Source organism: Oryzias latipes, chromosome 2, assembly GCF_053564925.1.
Source record: "Oryzias latipes strain Hd-rR chromosome 2, Olatipes_Hd-rR_3.1".
NCBI classification, from domain to species: Eukaryota; Metazoa; Chordata; class Actinopteri; order Beloniformes; family Adrianichthyidae; genus Oryzias; species Oryzias latipes.
In genome coordinates, this window is record NC_136238.1 from 37,676,516 (window position 1) to 37,697,724 (window position 21,209).

A 21,209-nucleotide genomic window follows, 5' to 3' on the forward strand; every position below is an offset into this window, starting at 1 on the left:
ATTTCTAGATCTGCATGAACTCATCCTGAATCCAACAGACACTGGAGCATCAAAGAATCCAACCCATCTCTGCCAACATGAGGCTCTTACTTTGAAAAGTCTCAGACTTCCTGCAGGGAAACAGGCTTTCTGCTGCTGCACTGACAGATGTGCACGAGCTTGAAAGAGCTTCCTGACTGAGGAGCTGCAGACTTTCTCCTGCAGAGCAGCAGCTGACTTCAGCATCGTCATGGGAACACAGTCTGCTGCTGCTTCTGGAAACGTCTTCAAGGCTGTGGTGGGACTTGTTGGTCTGGAGGACAGATTCTCTGAGCAAATGCTGCTTCAGCTTCAAGCTTCAGCTCTTTTCTTCTGGCAGAGCTTAGAAGAAATGGAAACCTCCTTTGTTCTGACTGTTTGCTCCAAATCCCAGATTCAGGAATTCCTCCAAGAAGTTCAGCTCAGAGATCATCAGCAGAGAAAAGCCTGAAGTTCTGATGGAAAATGACAACAGAACATGATCAATATTATTGATCCACATGGAATCCAGAAGAAACTCTGAGGTGAAGACATGAAGACACAAGCTTCAGAGACATGAGGAGAAGTCAGAGTGGATTCATTCTGGACTTTCTTCTCACATCTTCTCTTCAGAACATCTTTGTCTTTGATCCTTCAAATCTTCTGAAATCTGATCATCCATGGATTGTTTTTGTGGGATCAGATCCAGAGTTGCTGAAAGTTCTGCTGCCCTCTGCTGGTCAAAGTGTCCAAACAGCAGAGAGGAGATTATCTCATCATTCTATCTTTCAGTCACAAACACACTGGTTATATTTTATACTATTGAACCTGTTATAAGATATATAAGGCTTTATAACGGCTGTCTTTACTGCACACAAATTGTTTTTTATGAACAAACTCGTGAAAAAAAGTAAACAGTTCAGTTCAACATTAGATATTTCTGCTCAGCAGATGGTGAACATTAGTCCAATAAAAACAGGACAAACAGTTGTTCTAAAGGGTGATTCTGATTTTTAGATAAATGTGATATTTTTCACAGATATTAAAAAGAAAAATGCTTCAGTCTCCATCTAGTCTAAAAGTTTAATTATTTATTCTCCTTAAAAGTCATTTTATGCTCACGTCTTTGAATAAATAAGTGTTTCACAGTGAATACAGTCCTTCATATTTAAAGTTCCATGCAAATTTGGAACCAAAAGTGTAGAACATCAATTAATTTACCCTTAAACTTACCCCGGTAACGTCATATACTCTGCTTTTTGGAACAGAGTCCAGCATTGGATCCAGCAGAGAACCAACAAACAGCAGAAACCCACACTGTGGGAAAGACTCCACACTTCTGACTGATGTTCACGTCCACTTTATTCTTCACAGTAAGATTGGAACAGAACACTGAGAACCAAAAAGAACAGAGGAACAGTTCTAATGTCTACTAGAAAACAGGAATCACAAGAACACCAGACACAAACACCAGTCTGGTTCTTTATCCGCATCTTCCTTCATACATTTTTAGGAAAATCCTTTCCTCACTAAATGGTAGGAATGCGGTTCTACTAAGACTGGATCTTTCCTTAGGTGGCGATCCGATTCAATTCATCAATCAAGCTCAACGGCTCACAGATCGAACCACGATTCTTGCTTTTTAATAGAATATGTTTGTACAGTTACTATAGGTATGCATTTTTACAGGATGTATAAAAAAGTTTAAATTATATGAATTAAATCAGCATCATTTAGAACCGAAGATCAAAATCAACAAAAGTGATACAAACACAAAGATTTATATAGAAAGAAAGAAATGGGGTTTGATACTTTAAACAAGTTTCCATCAACATTCTGGTTACGTTCAGCAGTATCATAACAAAAACATAAACATAATTGTTGTCGGGTTGCACAGTGGTGCAGTGGTTAGCGCTCTTGTCTCAAAGCAAGAAGGCCCTCGGTTCAAGTCCTGGTTGGAGGATCTGACAACAGTAGAGTTTGCATGTTTGTCCCTGTGCATGTGTGAGTTTCCTCTGGGGACTCCAGCTTCCATCCCAAACATGCTTCATAGATCGATTGGTTGGTCTAAATTGTCCCTAGATGTGAATGTGAGAGTGCATGGGCCCTGTGACAGACTGGATGCAGGATGTCCCCTGCCTTAGTGACCCCAAAAGGGAACAAACAGCTTAGAAGATGATTCACATGAAAATATTCTCCACAGTTTTTCCATCCTAAAAGTTCTGCAACACTTTATGTTTTAAAACATTGCATATTGAAGCCGCTTTTCTGAGCTGCAGAATTTGCTGATTCATGGTGATTCCATTAGTGGATTTAAAAGAAAATCTTTTTCACTCAATGGTTACTAGCTCACATGCCTTGACAAATTAAAAACTGAAGTCCCTTCTTTTAGTCTAAAACAACAATGAAATTATGACAAAAAATCAAAGATGTTTACAAAACATTTCTCATAATAATGTACACACTTTGACAACATAAACATTGTCTTATCAGAAAATACAACAATAGTCAACTAAATAAGTTTTGTCTAAAATAATAAAAAGCAATGGCAGGACAAAATGTAGTTAATGCCTCCTTTGAACTGAATTACTACATCAATGCTCTGTGTCATTGAGGCCACCAGATTGGGGGGGTGCACATGTAATGAAAGCTCAGGCTGATTTAACAGCAGACTTCAAGTCGTCTTCATCATTAGACCTGGTGTTTCATCTTCCTCTTCTTAACAGATCATAGATTTATTCATTGGATTCAGCTCAGGGAACTTTACTGGTTGATCAAACAGTAACATCATAGTCATTAAAAAAGATTTAGGCAATTTTGGCAATGTGGGAAGGTGCCGAATACAATCAGTCCACCAGTCTGACTGAGATAATTTACCCCTCCAATACCAAAGTAGTCGCTGGCAGGAAGGACACAATACACTTTGTAACCCTTGTGCTATCTTAGATGACCCCACCCTTACATTGACGTGTTCTCCCTATCTTGACAAAGGTGGATAAAGGTGGAAAGATTTCATGTAATCCATGGACACCAGTAAAGATCACAAATCATTGAAAAAAAAAAAACGGTTCAGTGCACTGTCTAGTGGGTCTAGATGACCCAACTCCCAATGGTAAAATGCCTAAGATAGCACAAGGGTTAAACATGATCACTAATGTTTTTAATATAAACATTTGTTAGAATGTTCTTTTTTTTCCTGGACAAAGAACATTGTTTTATTTAAACTTATACAATAAATTCACTAAATTAAACTAAGGCTTGAAATATTCCAACATTTTCCTTTTTTGTATATAAAAAAATAAAGTTCTTTCTTTTAAAAACGAAAAAAAAAAAACGACCAAATGGCATTTACACAATATTTTCCCATATACTGTACAAGTTTTCTGCTCTAAGTTTTTCTGTTTTCGAAGTTGAGATTTTTCTGTAAAGCCTTTATAAAAAAAAATGTTTTCGTTACAAAAGAAAAGCTTCTCACCTGTGTGTGTTCTAATGTATTTTACTAGATTACATTTTTGACTGAGCCATTTATCAGCCATAAAAACTATCTCTCTCCTGTATGAGTTTTCATGTGTGTTTTTAGAATAGATTTTCGACTGAAACTGGCATCACATTTATTGCAAGGGAAAGGCTTTTCTCCTGTGTGAGTTCTCATGTGTGTTTTGAGACTAGATCTGTGACTAAAACCTTTATCACATTCTTTACAAGAAAAAGGCTTTTCTCCTGTGTGAGTTCTCATGTGTGTTTTGAGAATAAATATACGACTAAAACTTTTATCACATTCTTTACAAGAAAAAGGCTTCTCTCCTGTGTGAATTCTCATGTGTATTTTGAGTTTTGATTTTTGACTAAAACTTTTTTTACATTCTTTACAAGAAAAAGGCTTTTCTCCTGTGTGAATTCTCATGTGTGAGTTGAGATGAGATATTTGACTAAAACTTTTTTTACATTCTTTACAAGAAAAAGGCTTTTCTCCGGTGTGAGTTGTCATGTGTGTTTTGAGATGAGATATTTGATAAAAACTTGAATCACATTCTTTACACATAAAGGGCTTTTCGCCTGTGTGAGTTGTCCTGTGTTTTTTTATATTAGATTTATAACTGAAACTTTTTTCACAGTTTTTACAAGAAAATGTTTTCTTTCCTGTTTGAGTTCTTATGTGAAATTTCAACTGAGGCTGCCCACTAAACTTTTTACCACATTTTTTAGATGCACAATATCTTTTATCAGACCCAGGTTGGACATGACTTCTGTCTCTTCTCTTCCTCTGATCTCTGTTCTGTGGGTCTGTCTCTTCATCTGTAGTTGATATTGATTCTTTATTTTGGTTTCCTTCTTCATCCTGACTATCAGTTACATTAAAGCTCTGCTGATTGTTTAGATCTGCTTGACTGTTCTCATCTTCCTCATAAGTAGGAATCTCCATCAAGGTATCAGTCTCCTGCTTCAGATCAATCTGATCTTCATCCTGACAGATGCAAAGTTCCCCTGGTTCCTCTTTAGTATGTAGACGTTCCGGTTCTTCATGTTCCACTCTGAAGTTCCTCTGCTGGATGCAGAGATCTTCCTCTTTATTCATCCAACATTGGGGGAGGACTGCAAGGACACAAGAACAGGTCCTTTTATATACTATGGTGACTTTATTTATTCTTAAGTATCAATACAAATGATTGCAGTATCATTCAGCATATGCACATTAAAAAACTTTTAATAAAAAAAGGGTTTTGTTTTCTTTAACACAACAGTATAAAACTGTGCTGAAAAACGCCCCCCTACACCTCCCCCTATGAGGAGAGCTGTTTCAGTCAATAAATAGTCTGAACCAATTAAAGATAGAATATAGTTTTTCTTTGTTTTTTTTAAGGAAATGAAATTACAGATAAGTAATTCATAAATAGTACAAACAGGTCTTTAATGTTATATAGCTGTATACCCAAATTAAATCATGCTGAGATAAATAGGACAGATTAACTAGAAAGGGGACGGAGGGATTAACAGAAAATGTACTTTTAACCTCATTCTGTCTCCAATTATTTTGATATGAAATTACAAAAAGGAAAACAGTTTGAAAACAAATAGAATGTTTTAGATTCTTGTCATTATTGACTGTAAAGATGCAGGCATCTATAATAAATGTTTGACAGGCTCTGAGGCTTCTTTCAGCACACCAGCTGTGTTATGTTAGGAATATGCTGCTAATAAAGTTACATTCACATATCTGTTATTGTATTCATTTTATTTAGAAATCACCTCCATGACCGAGGTCAGGGGCCCATCAATCGGGATCAGAAACTTGCCTGTGGTGGTGTTGGTGGGTGTGTTTATGTGTGCGTGTTAGTCTGGAGGTGCTGCTGGCAGCGCAGACGATAAAAATGTGTCAAAAATGGACAGAAACAATTTGACAAAAATGGCTCAATTTAAATTAGCCATTTTATTATTAAATATATTTCATTTTGCTTTGAAAACCTGTTCATTATTTTAAAACAGAATTTTAAATGTTAATATTAATCATGTTGAATATTATTATAATTGTATCTCTTTTTTTCAGAAACTGATTTCTAAATCAATATTTTCCAAAGTAGCTTTTTTTTTATGTTGCTGTTTTCCAGAATGACTTATTTACTTCATGAAGAGTTTTTCCAGCAGAATGAGTCTGTCTGTCAATCAGTGAAAGTGGGTGGGATCTAAACATTGGCTGATCCCTGGAAATCGACTTGTGTTCCTAGATACCCGCTCTGTGGTGTTCCAGTCAGAGAGATTACATATTTCTGTTGTGAAACCAGAGGAGCTTTGTAGAATCCAAGCACGGACACAAAAATGGAGTGGCGAACTAGGTTTTATTATGTGGCAGAGGGGATGAATGGAGGGGAGGAGAACAGGCCGGCAGGTGAGCCCGCCGAACCACATCAATTTCAGCGATATCTGCATTGCTTTGCTGACATTAGAGGATCACATAGAGACAAACAATCTCTGCTGCAGAAGATGCAAACATGGACGACTCTGTTTTTCTAGTTGAAGGGTTCATGTGTCAAATTAATGCAGAACCGACCCTAAAACAGCCAGGGCTCCAGACTAACTTTTTTCACTAGGAGCACAGTGGCCCCTAACTGAAAATTTTAGGGGCACAACCAGAAAATTTAGGGGCGCATACCGTAAATCAACATGCTAACCAAATCTACTCATTTCCACTGTAAACTAATAAATACTTTAACAATAGATGCAGAAATTACAATGTGCTGTTTCAAATTCAGTGTCACATTTTATTCTGCACTTTTGAAGATGCAACAACAAGGTAAACTGACAGCACCATCACTGTAATGATAGTACAAATAGTAAACAAAATGGATGGAAATTCATCTTGGTGACACCAAATAGGTGCAGCCAAGATGCACAATAAGCGTGTTTGAGATCACCCAGGGGAACTAAACGCTGTGCCGATCCCCTGGTGTGAGACATATATTTTTGTTTTTGCTCCAACATCAACTGTCAATCATCACAAAAATATCGCGAGAAAGGGGTGGGAGCAAGGCCCCAACCTGAGCGAACGCAGCTGGAAATTTAGTACAAAACAATGCATTATGGGACATGTGTCCTGATGGGTTTTTGTAGTTGAGTGATTAATTAAAATAACTGAAAATACCAATTCATTAAACTTCCACTTCCTGTTCTCCTTCAGTCTCGCTGCAGATTCGCCTTCATCTCACAGCCCCCCCCCCCCCCGGTCTCCCCAACGATCCAGGCGAGCCACTGGTTCATCTCAAACACGTCTATCGTTGCATTTTCCCCACATATTTCAGTGTGTCTAAAACTAATGTTGTTTTTGCTCGCACATGTTTAAAGTTCAAGCCCCGTTAGCTGTCACGCATGTAGGTGTGGGACATTTATTCTCCTCAGCTGACCCGACTCCCGCGGGAGCGGTGTGCTGCCGTAACAGCGGTGCATAACCGTTTGATGCCCCGCCGTAACCAAAACTTAACCTTCCTCCGGGTCTGTGCGACCCAGAGAAAAGTTCAGCACGGACTGCATGTATTTAGAAAATTACGAGCGAATAAATATGTTCTAAGAAGGAAAGTAAGGAACTCCTTAATGTGGTCTGGAGAGGGGGCTGTCAGGTGTCCTGCTTTCAAGCCCTGTCATTGTCCCGCCCCCAAGAGTCATTTACCTCACTGTGATTGGTTGGTCATCTCCGTGCACGACAATGAAAAAGTGTCATTCATTAAAACTGGCGGGCTGCAGTAACATTAAACTTTCATATTAAGGCGGGGGCCGCAAAATATCATCTTGGAGACCGCAAACAGCCCGCGGGCCGTGAGTTTGAGACCCCTTCTGTACACTCTCGCCCTGGTACACTAGCCGCAGGTCGGTAGAATGAATCAATAGCCGCTTGCTCATTGCTCAGACGCACATATCGGGTTGTGATGATATTTGTCTCCATTTCCTTCCCACAGATGTTTACGCGCGCTCGATTATCTCTAGGCCCCTCCCCCTCCACGCATTTTAGCCACTTACAGTGACTTTCCCTTTCTTCTCACACGCATTGGCCGCCTCAAAGACGGGCATCACGCGAAGAGTGTGTGCTCGCGTTTCATGAGTATGCGGGCGAGTGTGTGTCTGCCTGCATGGGGGTGGGCTCGCTTCTCATTGATCATTTCATTGATCATTGATGTGCCCCTTTACGTTTAATGTTTAAAAAAATACGGAGGGTGGGGGAGGCAAATTTACTGGTAGCACATGTGCGACTGGGTGTAAAATTCAGTCGCACACTCTCAAATTTTGGTCGCAAAATGCGACCAATTGGTCGCAGTCTGGAGCCCTGACAGCCCAAAGCCATTTTTATCTGCAACACCGCCAGTTCTGGTAACACTGTGGATGTGTTGAGGTGCATACTTCCCCTTAGTGTTGAGGGTGTGCATTGCGTCGTCATGTTTGCTGAAGCGACTTTGATCGATGTAGTTAGGGTGCTGCTGCTTATGTCTGAGTAAAGGAGTAGCCAATCACAAAAGTCTCTCTGCGTTGTCTGGTTTGCAATCATTGGTCTTGTTGTTACACTTCAGTTACAGGGACACGGTGATTGGTCGAAATGCATCTTGGGTATGCGTGATGCATGACAGGATATTGCTCACAGCCAGTCCGGTAGCAGCCAGCCTAATCTTATGATATTTTTTCTGCTTTTCATCGAGACAATAATAGATCGATCATTCTTGCTGTTATTTTTACCCCTATTGAATGCTCACAGAGACACGGAAGTAGCGGCAGAAAGCAGCTTTTGCAGCAAGATGGACGGAGAGAATACCAGGATGTGAATGAACGTGATTCTTTTGTGCTTTTTAAAATAAGTAAATCTGATCTCTAAACATCCTCCTTGTCTTGAATGCAATGTAATGAGACACACACAGAAATGTGAAGGTATCTGCTGTAAATCCAACTATTACTCACATCTGTGTCTATGAATAACAGGAAAAATGATCCAGTAGTAGTTAGCATGTAGCCCAATAGCCTTCAAATGTAAAGCGACTGCTAAAGAGTATGTTAATAAAAGACAAGCCCTGAATATTATTATTCCTATTCGACCCCAAACTACAATATCAGCTGGCTGTCTCTGTCTACTGGCCGGCCAGCGGCCCGAACGCCATTGCTTTTACAGTCCAGTTTTAGTGTACTTAAATGGTAAGTACCAAGTAATATTCAAGTGAACATACCCAGTATTTAGTACTGAAATTACCATGTAGTTGAGTGGAAATAGGGCTGACTGTGGTAAATTTATGGTAAATACCATGAAACATGTGAGTGCAGACTTAAATTGTCCTCTTTTCTCATCTACTTCTACCCTTTCTCTCTTCTCTATTTTTGATCATCATTTATCATTTAGTTCTCCATGCCTCTGTCTGGTGCAGTGCGATTCATGTATTGTCCCTCTTTTCCTCTCCCCTCCTGGGGAGTGGGAGTGCTTCCAGACTTCAGTTGGCTCATCCGTGCCCCAGTTCCTGACCGTTTACCTCGCCTTTGCTCCCGCTCCTACACCTGGCTGTGGATCCTGCCTCTGATGAGTACTGGCTCATCTCTGGCTCGTCTCTGCTCTGTACCTGACCGAGTACCTCGTCTCTGCTCCTGCTCCTACACCTGGCTGTAATAATATTAATAATGGATTGGATTTATCTGCGCTTTTCAAGACACTCAAAGCGCTTACAGTGTGTCCATTATTCATTCACTCCTCATTCATACTTGGTGATGGTAAGGTACGGTTGTAGCCACAGCTGCCCTGGGGCAGACTGACAGAGGCATGGCTGCCAGTTCGCGCCTACGGCCCCTCTGACCATCACCGGGATCATTCACGCACATAAACACGCCAGTGGAGCCACACTGGAGGCAAGGAGGGTGAAGTGTCTTCCCCAAGGACACAACGATATTTTGGCTGGTGGGAGCAGGGATCGAACCGCCAACCCTTCAATCATTGGACGACCCGGTCAACCACCTGAGCCACTGTCGCTGTGGTTCCTGTCTCCGGCTCGACTCGCGCCTTTGACTGTCCCCCCCAAACACGGCTGGATGAAGCTCGTCTGCTGGACTTCACATATGTAGTTGTTGTGTTAGATAATTTCATTCTTCTCTAAGAGTTCTGGTAAATCGCCTGTCCGTCCTGGGGGAGAATCCCTCCTTCATGTGGGCACCCCTGAGGTTTCTTCGGGTTTTTTTCGGAATCTGTTTTTTTAGGAGTTTTTCCTTACCGCGAAGGGGGCCTAAGGGCAGGGATGCCAGTATAGCTTAGTCAGTTTGTTAGTTCATTTTAGTATTTTCCTATTGAAGTACCATGTAAGTACCCAGTAAATTCCATAAAAAGAACCATGTAAGTACCCTGAAAGTACCCAGTAGTTACACAATAAGTACCACGTAAATACCACTTAAGTACACTGTAAGTACTCTAAAAGAAAGTGTTACCAATTATAATCGGTTAACAGAAATGCTTTTTCATTTTCACAATGTAACTGAATCAAATGACTCATAATTAAAATAAAAAAAAATCAATCGTTCAAAATACGTTTTCTTTATCTACATTAAAACCTCTTATTCTGTGTCATAATTAAAACCAAAATGCAAAGAGGGGATTTTCGTTTTCACATCCACTCTGCGAATAGTGTTTCAAAACTCAATTCCAGTTTGCATTTCCAGGAGGGATGTGGGGCGATGATGTCAGTGGGTGTTAGCCCAACCAGCAAACGGCAAAAGTTTAGCATGGTGAAATCTGCTAGAGCTGTTCATGGGGCTATAGCTGTCCTGGAACAGCAAAATCAGCGTGAAGTTGCAGGAGATCATCTTCTAAATGTGCTTTTATTACTGTTCTGATTATTATTAAGGGCCTGCTCGCTCATAATTTTTAAATCCGTGCGGCCAGTGCTTCTTTCTTGGATGGAAGAAAGTTTAGCATTAAGCTAATACGTGCTAAAAACATTAGTCGTGGAGGAACACATCTTGTTCGTTTTGATTCAAATTCAAAAATGCTGACAATGAGTCTCTGTCCCAATATTTATGGACCTGACTTGCATTATGGGACAAGTCTGATGCATGATGGGATACATAGCATGTAGCCCTCAGATAAATAGCTCTTTTCAATCAGGCTTTTTACAGCAATTATTAGGTTAGATTAAAAATAGATTCATGAAATGACTTAATAGTTAATGATTGATTAATCACACAAAGAATGAATCTCATGACAGTTCTGAAAACACTGTCATAATTTAATTTTTGGGAAATTTTTAAAAGCTACATTTAATAAATGATTGTCTTAACAGCCAGAAAAACAGAAATAAAAAGTATTTTGTTAAACAGTGAAGTGGAACTTTGTGGCTCTTGTTGGGTTTTGGTCTGGAAGAAACTGGATCAAATGGTTCTTTTAGTGTTAAAGGTTCCAGACTCTTGATCTCCACTGAAGCTATGAGGATGAAATGTCATTCCACAGACAAACCATCAACAAAATGATCCTGATGCTGCTGAGGTTCTTATGGAAGTGAAGCAAATCTCAGCAGAGATGCAGTTTTTCTAAACTGAAATCACTGACATTAAAACGCCTGAACATTCATGGACCTGAACTGGACACAGAAAAACCTCCCTGTTGTGTTTCCACCCACCAATGAGGAGCAGTTTGATGAAGATGAAGCTGCACTGGAGGAAGAATCAGTCCAGAAAAAGATAGGAGAACAATTCCGACACTAAGCAGTTTTTCACTGATGTGTTGAGGTTTGAATCTTTTCTGTCTGCAGATCCATGAGCAGGACCCTGTCTTTGGGTTTTAGCTTGAAATGTAGTTTTGGAAATAGAATGTCTGAATGTCTGGAATTGGAGACATGGAGACATCAAAGAGGTTTAGATGGGATTTTGGGTTTGACAGAGAAATCTGCTGAAAAGAACTGAACTACAAACTTAGAACCACAGACGACAAAACAGATTGTACTTTTTTATCTGCTAACAATTTTCTCTTTGATCTGTTAAGGTTTCCCGTTTGTCGTTAGCTGGAGGGACTAACTAAGATCATGTGATTTGACGAATTTTGTCGGCTGCACTGACCAACAATGTCTTCTGTCTTTTCAACTGGAAGAGACAGGAGAGACTCTTCCAGGACACGCTGTTGATGGACTGCATGTTTGGAAAGCTTGAAGCTCAAGATAGAACCGTTGTTGAAGTGAACATACCGATAGTGTGGAGATGAAAATCAGAGTCACACTGACCTGCTGACATGTGAGAGCTGTCCACACTTTGGACATGACTTCTGTCTCTTCTCTTCCTCTGATCTCTGTTCTGTGGGTCTGTCTCTTCATCTGTAGTTGATGTTGATTCTTCATGTTGGTTTCCTTCTTCATCCTGACTATCAGTTACATTAAAGCTCTGCAGTTCCTCTTGAATCTGTGGAGGTTCTGTTTTCTCCTGTTCCTCTTTAATCTGTGGAGGTTCTGGTTCCTCCTGTTCCACTCTAAAGTTCCTCTGCTGGTTGCATTGATCTGCCTCTTCAGTCATCCAATGCTGGGGGAGGACTGCAGGGACACAAACACAACAAGGAGCCTTTTATACGTTTTCAGGACTTTTGGGTTTTGTCAAGCTTCAATAAACTCTGTGATCATTGGAATATGAATATGTCTGAGGAGTCTGGAGGACAACAAGAGACTAATGGAAGCAATAAATATAGATGCCATTATATTATTTAATAAACGTGTCATTAATTTAAAATTGGAAAAAATAATCAAAATTGTCATTTAATTAAAATTCAATGCTAAGTGATTTACACAGGTTCCATTTCTAAGTTCTTCTAATCTTCTACATTCTATTCCATTTCTCCATCTGACATTGACACAGTTTAAAGGTGAACTTTGTTTCAGGGTGATGGTTGAACTCCCGCCTTTTTTCTGCCTTGTGCAATCAGATGGGAAGAGAACTTGAAACTTTGTTCTTCCAGTTTGTTCTTCTGGTTCTAGAGAAGGAAAGTGCTGATTCCACTGGTGACAGAAACAAACACACAGTAGTGTCTGATAAAAAAACATCAATGAACACTCATGGATCATGTGTGACACATGTTACTGGCATCTGCATTTATGGCGCACAGTCGGGACTTGAACACACCGGGGTGTGGTTCCACCAACACAAGCAGCTGCTCCAGATGTGTACATTGGAATGTGTACACAAGTGGCTTCTGGGCAGTTTTGGAAAGATGTACACAAAAATACACAACTGGACAGACTGGACCCTCCAGCAGATAGGCTGTAGGTCAGAGTTGGGCACTGAGGGCCACATTCCTGCATGTTTTCCAGCATACCCTGCTCTGGCATGTTCTAATTGGCTGGACACACCTGAACCAGGTAATCAGCCATGAGTAGGGCAAGATTATTGGCTGGACACACCTGAACCAGGTAATCAGCCATGAGTAGGGCAAGACTATCTGGAAATCGTGCAGACACACCGGCCCTCGAGGCCTGGAATTGCCCACCCCTGCTGTAGGTAATAACCAAGTCCAAAGTGTGTCCTCTGTTGTGAGCAGCTGTGGGACATTTTTGAAATCTGTGGGAAACTCACAATCATGACATCATCAATGTTTTCCACAGCTATCTATCACTATCAATTAGGTAGACAAAATTTTTTTAAAAATAAATATAACTTAAAAAAATAATCCATAAAAATAAGGGTCCATTACAAAAGTTGAAATAGATCAAATAAATTACACAATGTCTGGGCATTCTTATGATTCATGTAATGTAAAGATTTAGAGAATAGGTTGAGACGGTTGAGTAATCCATTAATGTGAGATTTCACCCAATAAAATGCTTTGAAATTACAATCAGTGCATTAATCAGAAAGTCCAGATTTTTGTGAATAAATTGTAATCGAATTTTAATTGTATTCCAATTTAAAGGGCTAATGATGATATTTTTGTATTTGAGCCAATTATGAAAAGAAGACCAAAACTCTTTTACATGAAAACATTCCAAGAAAAGATGTTCCACAGTTTCTACATAATTTCCACAAAAGACACAAAGATCACCATCCCAGTTAAAGAGAGAATGTAAAAATGATTGGAAGGGTAAATATCATTTAACGGGAGTGCCCCAAAAATAGCACTGCTCATATAGCAAATCAATATATTGTGGCGATCTGGGGTTTAGCCCCGCCTTCAGCTTTTAAGACTCATGGGAATTGGGGAATCTGGGGTGTGTTCAATTGCTCACCAGAAGTGAGGGAGCTGTGAGCAGAAGTGAGTTTAATGCTGTTTGGATGTTGGTGGGCGTGTTCAAAATTAACAGACATAACAGACTGCCAACATATGTGAGTGTCGTTTTCGACAAACTGGGGTTGTGCTTAGCATGGGGCACGGGGAGCAGATTCGGACATGTCAAGTGGAGCCGCTACTAAGTAAGAGGATATTTAATTTAGACTTGGGCACAACGGTACTTACCTGGATAGTAAAGGGTGGTGATTCAGTGCTTGCTATTGAGTAATTAATGCACTTCAGTTCTGCTGTCATGAAATATATGGCAGAGGATGGAACGGCCTGAAACTTGTGAATCGGTGTTCCCGCCTTTGAGAAAGAGGTGCGTGTGTGTGAGGAGGAGAAGGGGAGGGGTAGTGGGTGCAGGTTGCGAGGTGAAACGGCACACGGAGACCATTGTGGAACACCCGGATCAGCGGGTGGCTTAAATTACTCAGATCATTCTAATAATGTCATTCTTCACTAACTATTGCAGACATTTTTAATACTTGTCTGTATTTTCCATATCCATTTATTTTTACGGTTGTTTAGTTGGTGATAGTAACGTATAAATAAAGACAGCAGGTAATGCTGGCTGGAAAACAGCTGCACTTTTTCAGACCATAAATAAACAATAGATCATTTGTTTATGAAAGTATTGAGAATTTTGGAGGATTTTAATGTTGGTGTTGTAAAAAATTAGGAAAATGGCAAATATTTTGGAGTAATCCCACTGATGAATTCTGTAATTAAGTTTTTAATGTTTTATGAGACCTAAACATGATTTTCACAATAACAGGTTTTTAAATAATCAAATCCCTCTGATATGTTTCACAAAGACACACACACAGGACCAAAGACACACACACAGCACCAGAGACTAGGCCTGGGCGATAAATCGATTAAATGAATTAATTCGAATTTTTTGTTACGGGCGATTTCAAAAATAACTAAATCGAGTTTTTATGTGGCGCATTTTTGGCTCCCCAGAGCTTCCGTAGCATTAGTTTCACGCGACGGTATGGCACATGACAATCGACACACGAAGCAGCAAGCGACAGCATGGCTACCGGTGAGGGTGGGAAGTTTGTTCCCAAAAGAGGAATAAAATCCTCTGTTGATGGAACTGGTATGGGTTTACTGCCACAGATGTGGAGGAAGAGACCCCCCCTTCGCTGCCTAATGCCCATCGGAGTCAAAGGCTCGCACGCGCCCAGCCCTTTTACACATGCACGCGCCCTGACACACACACATACTCATTCTACAACGCCTGTATAATTGGTTCATTAGTTAGATAGTTGGTTGTTACTGTTATTTGTTAATAAAAAAATTACTTGTACCGATATATTCATTTGAGACGCGGCCGCTGTAGGATTTTGCTTTTGGAAAAAAAAAACAAGACAAAAATTATTTAAACACAAGTCCAAAAAGGGAGTAAGAAGAAAAGTCTTATACTTAACTTTGATTCCAAGAGCGTGTTCATTTATTTATTATTCATCCCAGAAATGGGGGTTACATTTGTCTTGGGTTTGATTAAATAAAAGCAACATTTGCTTCAAGTTGTCTGCCGTTTGTACTTATTGCTTTCCTTAAGTGTGTGTGTGTGTGTGTGTGGGGGGGGGGGGTGTTCGAAAATCAAAATAAAAAAAATACAATCTGAGATTTTATTTTTAGGCCATATCGCCCAGCCCTACCAGAGACAAACACACAGGACCAATGACACAGGACCAAACACACACACAGGACCAAAGACACAGAACCAAACACACACACAGGACCAATGACACACACACAGGACCAAAGACACACACAGGACCAAAGACACAGGACCAAACACACACACAGGACCAAAGACACACACGACCAAACACACACACAGGACCAAAGACACACACAGGACCAAAGACACACACAGGACCAAAGACACACACAGGACCAAACACACACACAGGACCAAAGACACACACAGGACCAAACACACACACAGGACCAAAGACACACACAGAACTTCACAAACCAAGCAGAAATTAATTTATTGCTAAAAATGATGTCAGGAGTTCAGCTCTAAGAAAAGGACAAAAGAGCAAGTAAAACGGAATAATTTGATTTATTATTTCTAATTATTAATATTCCCTGGCTTTGTTTGTTCATATTTGCTTAATTTCACAGAATGTATTTATTATTCCGGATTAATATTCCTGTTTGTTTTTATTTACATTTATGTTTAAAAGGTTAAAATTAAGTTAAAGTTTTAAAAGTTTAGCTTTAGTCTGTTCAATAAATGTTTATCTTGTTCGGCCCGCAACCTAAAGTGTGTTTTGGATTGAGGCCCCCTCTGCAACTGAGTTTGACACTCCCCGCCCCCCCCCCCCCCCCCCCCCCACTTATACAAGTCTAGAAAATTCATGCATGTTTTTGTGTGTAAAATGAGCAAATAAAAATAGGGCACACACTAGGACAGGGGTCGGCAACCCATCGTTTCGGAGCCACATGTGGCTCTTTCATCCATCTGTTGTGGCTCCCTGTGACTTTGGAAAATAATGAGTATTTTATAATAATTAAATTTTATTTTAGTTTGTTCATTTTTCATGGCATTTCAAAGGCGCTGCTGGCTCCGCACGAAGCGCGAGCCACGTAAAAAACAGCTTCGTAATGATCTCGTATTTATCGGGCGAGTCCTGCAGAGCTGATAGCAGAGAGAGGCACGCGGGGCGGCTTCAATAAACACTCCGATCTTCTGCCGGGAACTTGACGAACTTGAACTTGACGTGCCGTGGGGCAGAGACCAACTCGCGGATGACAGACTGAGAGTTCGCGCCAGTGTTGCCAGATAGAGTCACAGTTTTCCAGCCCAAAAGTCATCTGAAAACCGCCAGACCCAGCCAAAAACCGCCCAACACAAGTTTTGATTATGTTTTTTTCCCGTACTGGACTGATAAAATGAAAAATTTTTCTAAATAAAAGATAGTTCAGACTAATAATAAAATGTGTACAATATTGAATATTTCTTCAGCGGGCCGCCTTCTTTCAATCATTTTCTTAACCCGCTCTATCCCCGCTATAACCTGCGTCCTGCTCTTTCATCCTTGTACTGCGCAGGAGCGCCCTGAATACCGTATTTTGCGCTCTCTGTGTTGGACACACTGAGGAGCGCGGGGGAAACAACTCTCAGCTGCAGAGGATGTGAACAGGTGAACAGGTAGAGAGGAAAAGCAGGTAGAGAGGCGGAGGAGGGGCTTTGGCTTCAAACTCTGTCAGAGAGATGCAAACACGGGCGTCAGATTGAGACGCAGCTTTCACTGCGGGAGTTGAAGCAGAGACTTTCTCTGGGAGGATTTTATGAACTCAAACATGGAAACATGATTACCAAGTAGAACTCTTCAAAATAATAAACCTGATCCCTCCACACTCTCAGTGTCTACCATGCATTGATAAACACATCGCTCCATGCAGCCATCAGACCAGAACCAGTAGCTCCTCCCACACGCGGCGCGGTATCATCCTTTAAAGAACATAATGTGCATTTGCAGTGATGTATGCTTCAGACGATGTCCGATTGGCCAATCTACATGTCAATCAAGTCCCGTACTTCTCACTGAGGATTTTGATTGGCTGGTGGATTTTATAGAAGTACTTTTTTTTTTTTTTATCTTTTCTGGCCCGCGATCTACACTCATGTCATTGAAGGTCGACCGGTCGATCGCGATCAACGTAATGAGCACCTTTGAATAATATATACATGCATAATATATATAATCATGTCAAAACGGGTTGTGGCTCCGAGTGCTTTCTTTTTTATTAGGGGCGGTCCCAAATGGCTCTTTGAGTAAAAAAGGTTGCCGACCCCTGCACTAGGATGTCCGCAAATCGTGTGTTTTTTTTTTTCCTTTGGGGGGGGGGGGGGGGGGGGGGGGGCGCCCTTCATACCACTTAGTGCCCATGAAATAGCCCTCGGTCTCAAAAAGGTTGGTGACCCATGTGCTAAGTAACAAGCAAACATTTGTTTTCTATGTAATTGTTACTTTAAAAGTTATAACACATAAATAATGAGTTATTTAACATTCGTTCATTCATTCATTCATTCATTACATTTAGTTAGATGTATAAGTTATATCTGGCCTTTTGAGGACAGACACTATGCTGATGTGGCCCTCAGTGACACCCCTGGTGAAGAACCACCACTAACTAACAGACGGGTCACCAAAAAGAAAAGCATGAAGCTCAAAGGGCTTCTCTGTTTCTTTGATGAAGGTCACATACCTATGTGGTGGAGCTGCAGCTGTGGTTTCCAGATGACATCCAGCAGTCTGCGCTGACGACAGAGCTCCTGCTCGTACTGGACGATGGTTCCTTCACAGAGTCTGCAGATTTCTTCAGCAGCAGCAGCTAGTCGCTCGTTGATCAACTCTCTTAGAGACTGAAGGGAAGACATGGTTCCTGCTCCGATCTTCAGCTCCAACTCCCACAAACACCGCCGTCCTCTTCACTGCAGCTCCGATCGATCATCTGCTAGTCTCACAATCACAGCAATCCACGTTGTCTTTCCGTTCAACACTTCTTCACTCATTTACGACACTTTGGAAAATGCTGAGAGTTCCCACACGTACCACGTATCGTCCTTTCTGTCCAAAAACCTCACAAACGTCCCAACAAAACACAGCCGACCTCTCAACACAAGCTAACGCCGATGGCCTGCCTTCAAGCTAAAGGCCTGTTCACACCGGGACGAATTTCGCCGGCGATTTTCGCCGACGTTTAACGCCTCGTGACTAAACAAAGGGCACCAACGAGTGTGTGCACACCGACGCGAAAAAACGCCACGCGTTAAAGCGTCAAAAAAAAAAAACGCCTCGGGTTCGTTTTTTTTTTTCGACGCGTCGCGTCGAAATCTACTCGACCAATGAGAATGGCGCTTTTGCTCACGTGTTTGGAGCTTCTGAAGTTACAGTAAAACACAACTTGGGGGCGCTCAAACACAAAACTGCCTTGCTGAGCACACATACCAGCGAAGAAGATAGACGCCAGGTAGCGTCTACACAGCCGCGAAGCAATAATGACGGACATTCTAAAATATCCCCGAACCAAGCACCAGTTGGAGCTACTGGTGCTTGAAATATTCATGTTTTCTTTGTTTGATTCTGACAAGCGTGTAAATACTTGCTCTCTTCTTCTGAGTGCAAAGCGACTTTAAGAAGCGTAAAGTTGCGCAGCGCCACCTTGTGTACAGGAGTATTTCTGTTTTACATTAAGCGCCATCTAATGTCAGGGAATGAAATTGCATGTTCACTCCACTCATCGTCAGCGAAAATCGCCTGGGTGTGAACACAAAAAACGTGGCGAAAAACGCTGGCGAATAACGTCTGGCGAATATTCGTCCCGGTGTGTACGGGCCTTAACGCTGCTAGCGCCTCGTGCTGTTTACTTCCGGGTCACGTGCAGGAACTTCCTTTAAAAAGAAATGTATAAACTGCTTAACTGAGCCTCAACATGGTCCAAAAAGCTTCAAATATTTTTAAACAGTTTTGATTCAGGAGATAATAAAGAAAAGAAAAGAAAAATAGAAAAAAATCTATCGAGGAAACTTTTTGAGAGCTGCTGTGACGTCATTATACTGTGTCTCATCAATGTTCAGATTTGACTACAAAACCTATGGAGTCCTATACTGTTCATAATTAAATAAATAAATATTTAATTAAATAAATAAATATGGCCTCATGCAAATACACAATCAACCAATAAATCTCTCACAAATATATAAAAAGATCATGAAATTGTGAAAAACCTGCACACAGATTTTATATAAGCCATTATATTATTCAATATATTTCATTTTGCTTTAAAAACCTGTTCATTATTTTAAAACAGTATTTTAAAATATTCATTTTATTTATGTGGAATATTATTATAATTCTGTCTTTTTTCAGAAGCTCGTATTTCAAAATCAATATTTTCCAAAGTAGCTTCGTTTTTATTTCATGTTGCTGTTTTTCACAATGGCGTATTTATTTCATGAAGAGCTTTTTCAGCAGAATGGGTCTATCTGTCAATCAGTGAAAGTGGGCGGGATCAAAACGCTCATTGGCCCACCCATGGAAATCGACTCATATTCCTCGAAACCCGCTCAGCGGTGTTCCAGTCAGAGAGATGACATGTTTCAGTAATATCTGCGCGGCTTTGCTGACATTAGAGATCAAATAGAGACAAACTATCTGTCTGCTGCAGAAGATGCAAACATGAACGACTCTGTTTTTGTAGTTTGAGGGTTTGTGTGGACCAAACCACAGAGGAGCTCCGGTCGTCCACGTCTCGAAGTCCCCGGTTGAAACACTCCTCATTCTTACGCCATTCACTCAGAGCTCACATCGTGCCTCATGTCGGCTCGCAGGAGGCGAACTAGCGGACCGACAGTCAGACCAGGCAGCTGCGGAAAGCGGAACAAGCCTGCTCAGGCCTCCTGAACCTTATATTTTTCTATTTTCAATGAGATAATGATTACAATAAGGTCCTCTGATTTTATTTTTCCCTCCCTTCAAAATGTTGAACCTTTCCTGCGATGACGTTTCTGACCGTGGTCGGAAAACGCAGCGGAGATCCGGGATTGATTGAGCAATTCTGCAGCCAGGGTTTACTCCAAGAATCAGGCTGTGTACTAAGTTTGGAGGAAACATTTTTTTTACTATTACTTTTCCGGGGGACAGGGCGACAGACCCTTAACTTGCGCTCACACACACACTCTCGCGCTGCCTGCACTGAAAAAACGGGAAAAGTGGGGTTGTTCAATTTACAAATACTAAACATGTTTGTTTAATATGAACAAATTATGTTTACCTTCGAAACATAATATAATCTTGAAAATCACACATACTGTCTTGCTGTGTTACTTTTATATATTTAAATCATGTTGACAAAACATGAAATAGACCTTTTTCACACTTCCGCATTTTTCGACCGGAAATACGTCAATGACGTGTAAAACAACTTCCTGTTAGCATAGCAGCAGATATGAAGAATGGCAGAGTCGAAGAGTTGCAGTCTCTGTTGCGTTCCAGGCTGGTCGTCTTCCTACCAAAAACAGCCTTACCTTTCATTTCATTCTTTTCCTGTGGATCCAAACCTGAAACCCAAATGGATATAGGCGATCCGAAGAGAGGAAGGGCGTAGTTTTAATGTAAACACAGGTAGCACCCTCTGCTGCCGGCACTTCGCTCCGGATTGTGGTGCGGCTGCGTCGTTCGTCGCCTGAAGAGTGGTGTTGCCCCGAGTATTTTCCCTTGGAACAACTTTACTGATCCTTTGAGAAGGGAGTCAGTATATGACAGAACCTCCAACGTCAGGCTATGCAGCTGTGCTGTGAAGATAGCGACATGGTGGCTAAGCTAAGGCAGTACAGATGGATCACGACTACGTGACACACCCACCTGTAGGTAAGGTTGTTCATAATGTGTTTGGTTAACGTTAGTCAACTATGTGTACCGTTATTGGATAAATG

The 21,209-nt window shown here is 40.9% G+C and overlaps 1 protein-coding gene across 2 annotated transcripts; it reads right to left on the minus strand.

Moving 5' to 3' along the window:
- Positions 1 to 1,341: 1,341 nt before the first annotated feature.
- On the minus strand, positions 1,342 to 18,422 carry LOC144987962 (uncharacterized). 2 transcript variants are annotated; one of them, XM_078937879.1, is made up of 4 exons: positions 17,981 to 18,414; positions 11,715 to 12,017; positions 8,991 to 9,118; positions 1,342 to 4,590 (listed from the first exon to the last, which is right to left on the minus strand). In XM_078937879.1, the coding sequence occupies exons 1-4, from the start codon at positions 18,150 to 18,152 to the stop codon at positions 4,570 to 4,572; spliced, it is 624 nt and encodes a 207-aa protein (XP_078794005.1). In that variant the 5' UTR covers positions 18,153 to 18,414; the 3' UTR covers positions 1,342 to 4,569. The 2 variants fall into 2 exon arrangements, 1 of the variants encoding a protein (XP_078794005.1); XR_013651653.1 differs by lacking the exon at positions 8,991 to 9,118 and having other exon boundaries at positions 17,981 to 18,422.
- Between the last annotated feature and the right edge of the window lie 2,787 nt (positions 18,423 to 21,209).

Excerpts from the sequence above, each read along its gene's own strand:
- LOC144987962 (XM_078937879.1), bottom strand. The coding sequence starts at position 18,152 with ATGTCTTCCCTTCAGTCTCTAAGAGAGTTGATCAACGAGCGACTAGCT. Across the intron at positions 9,119-11,714 it reads CAGCTCTCACATGTCAGCAG|CCAGGTGTAGGAGCAGGAGC; the intron begins GTCAGTGTGACT and ends ATATTATTACAG. Across the intron at positions 4,591-8,990 it reads GGAGCGGGAGCAAAGGCGAG|TCCTCCCCCAATGTTGGATG; the intron begins GTAAACGGTCAG and ends GTGTCCTTGCAG.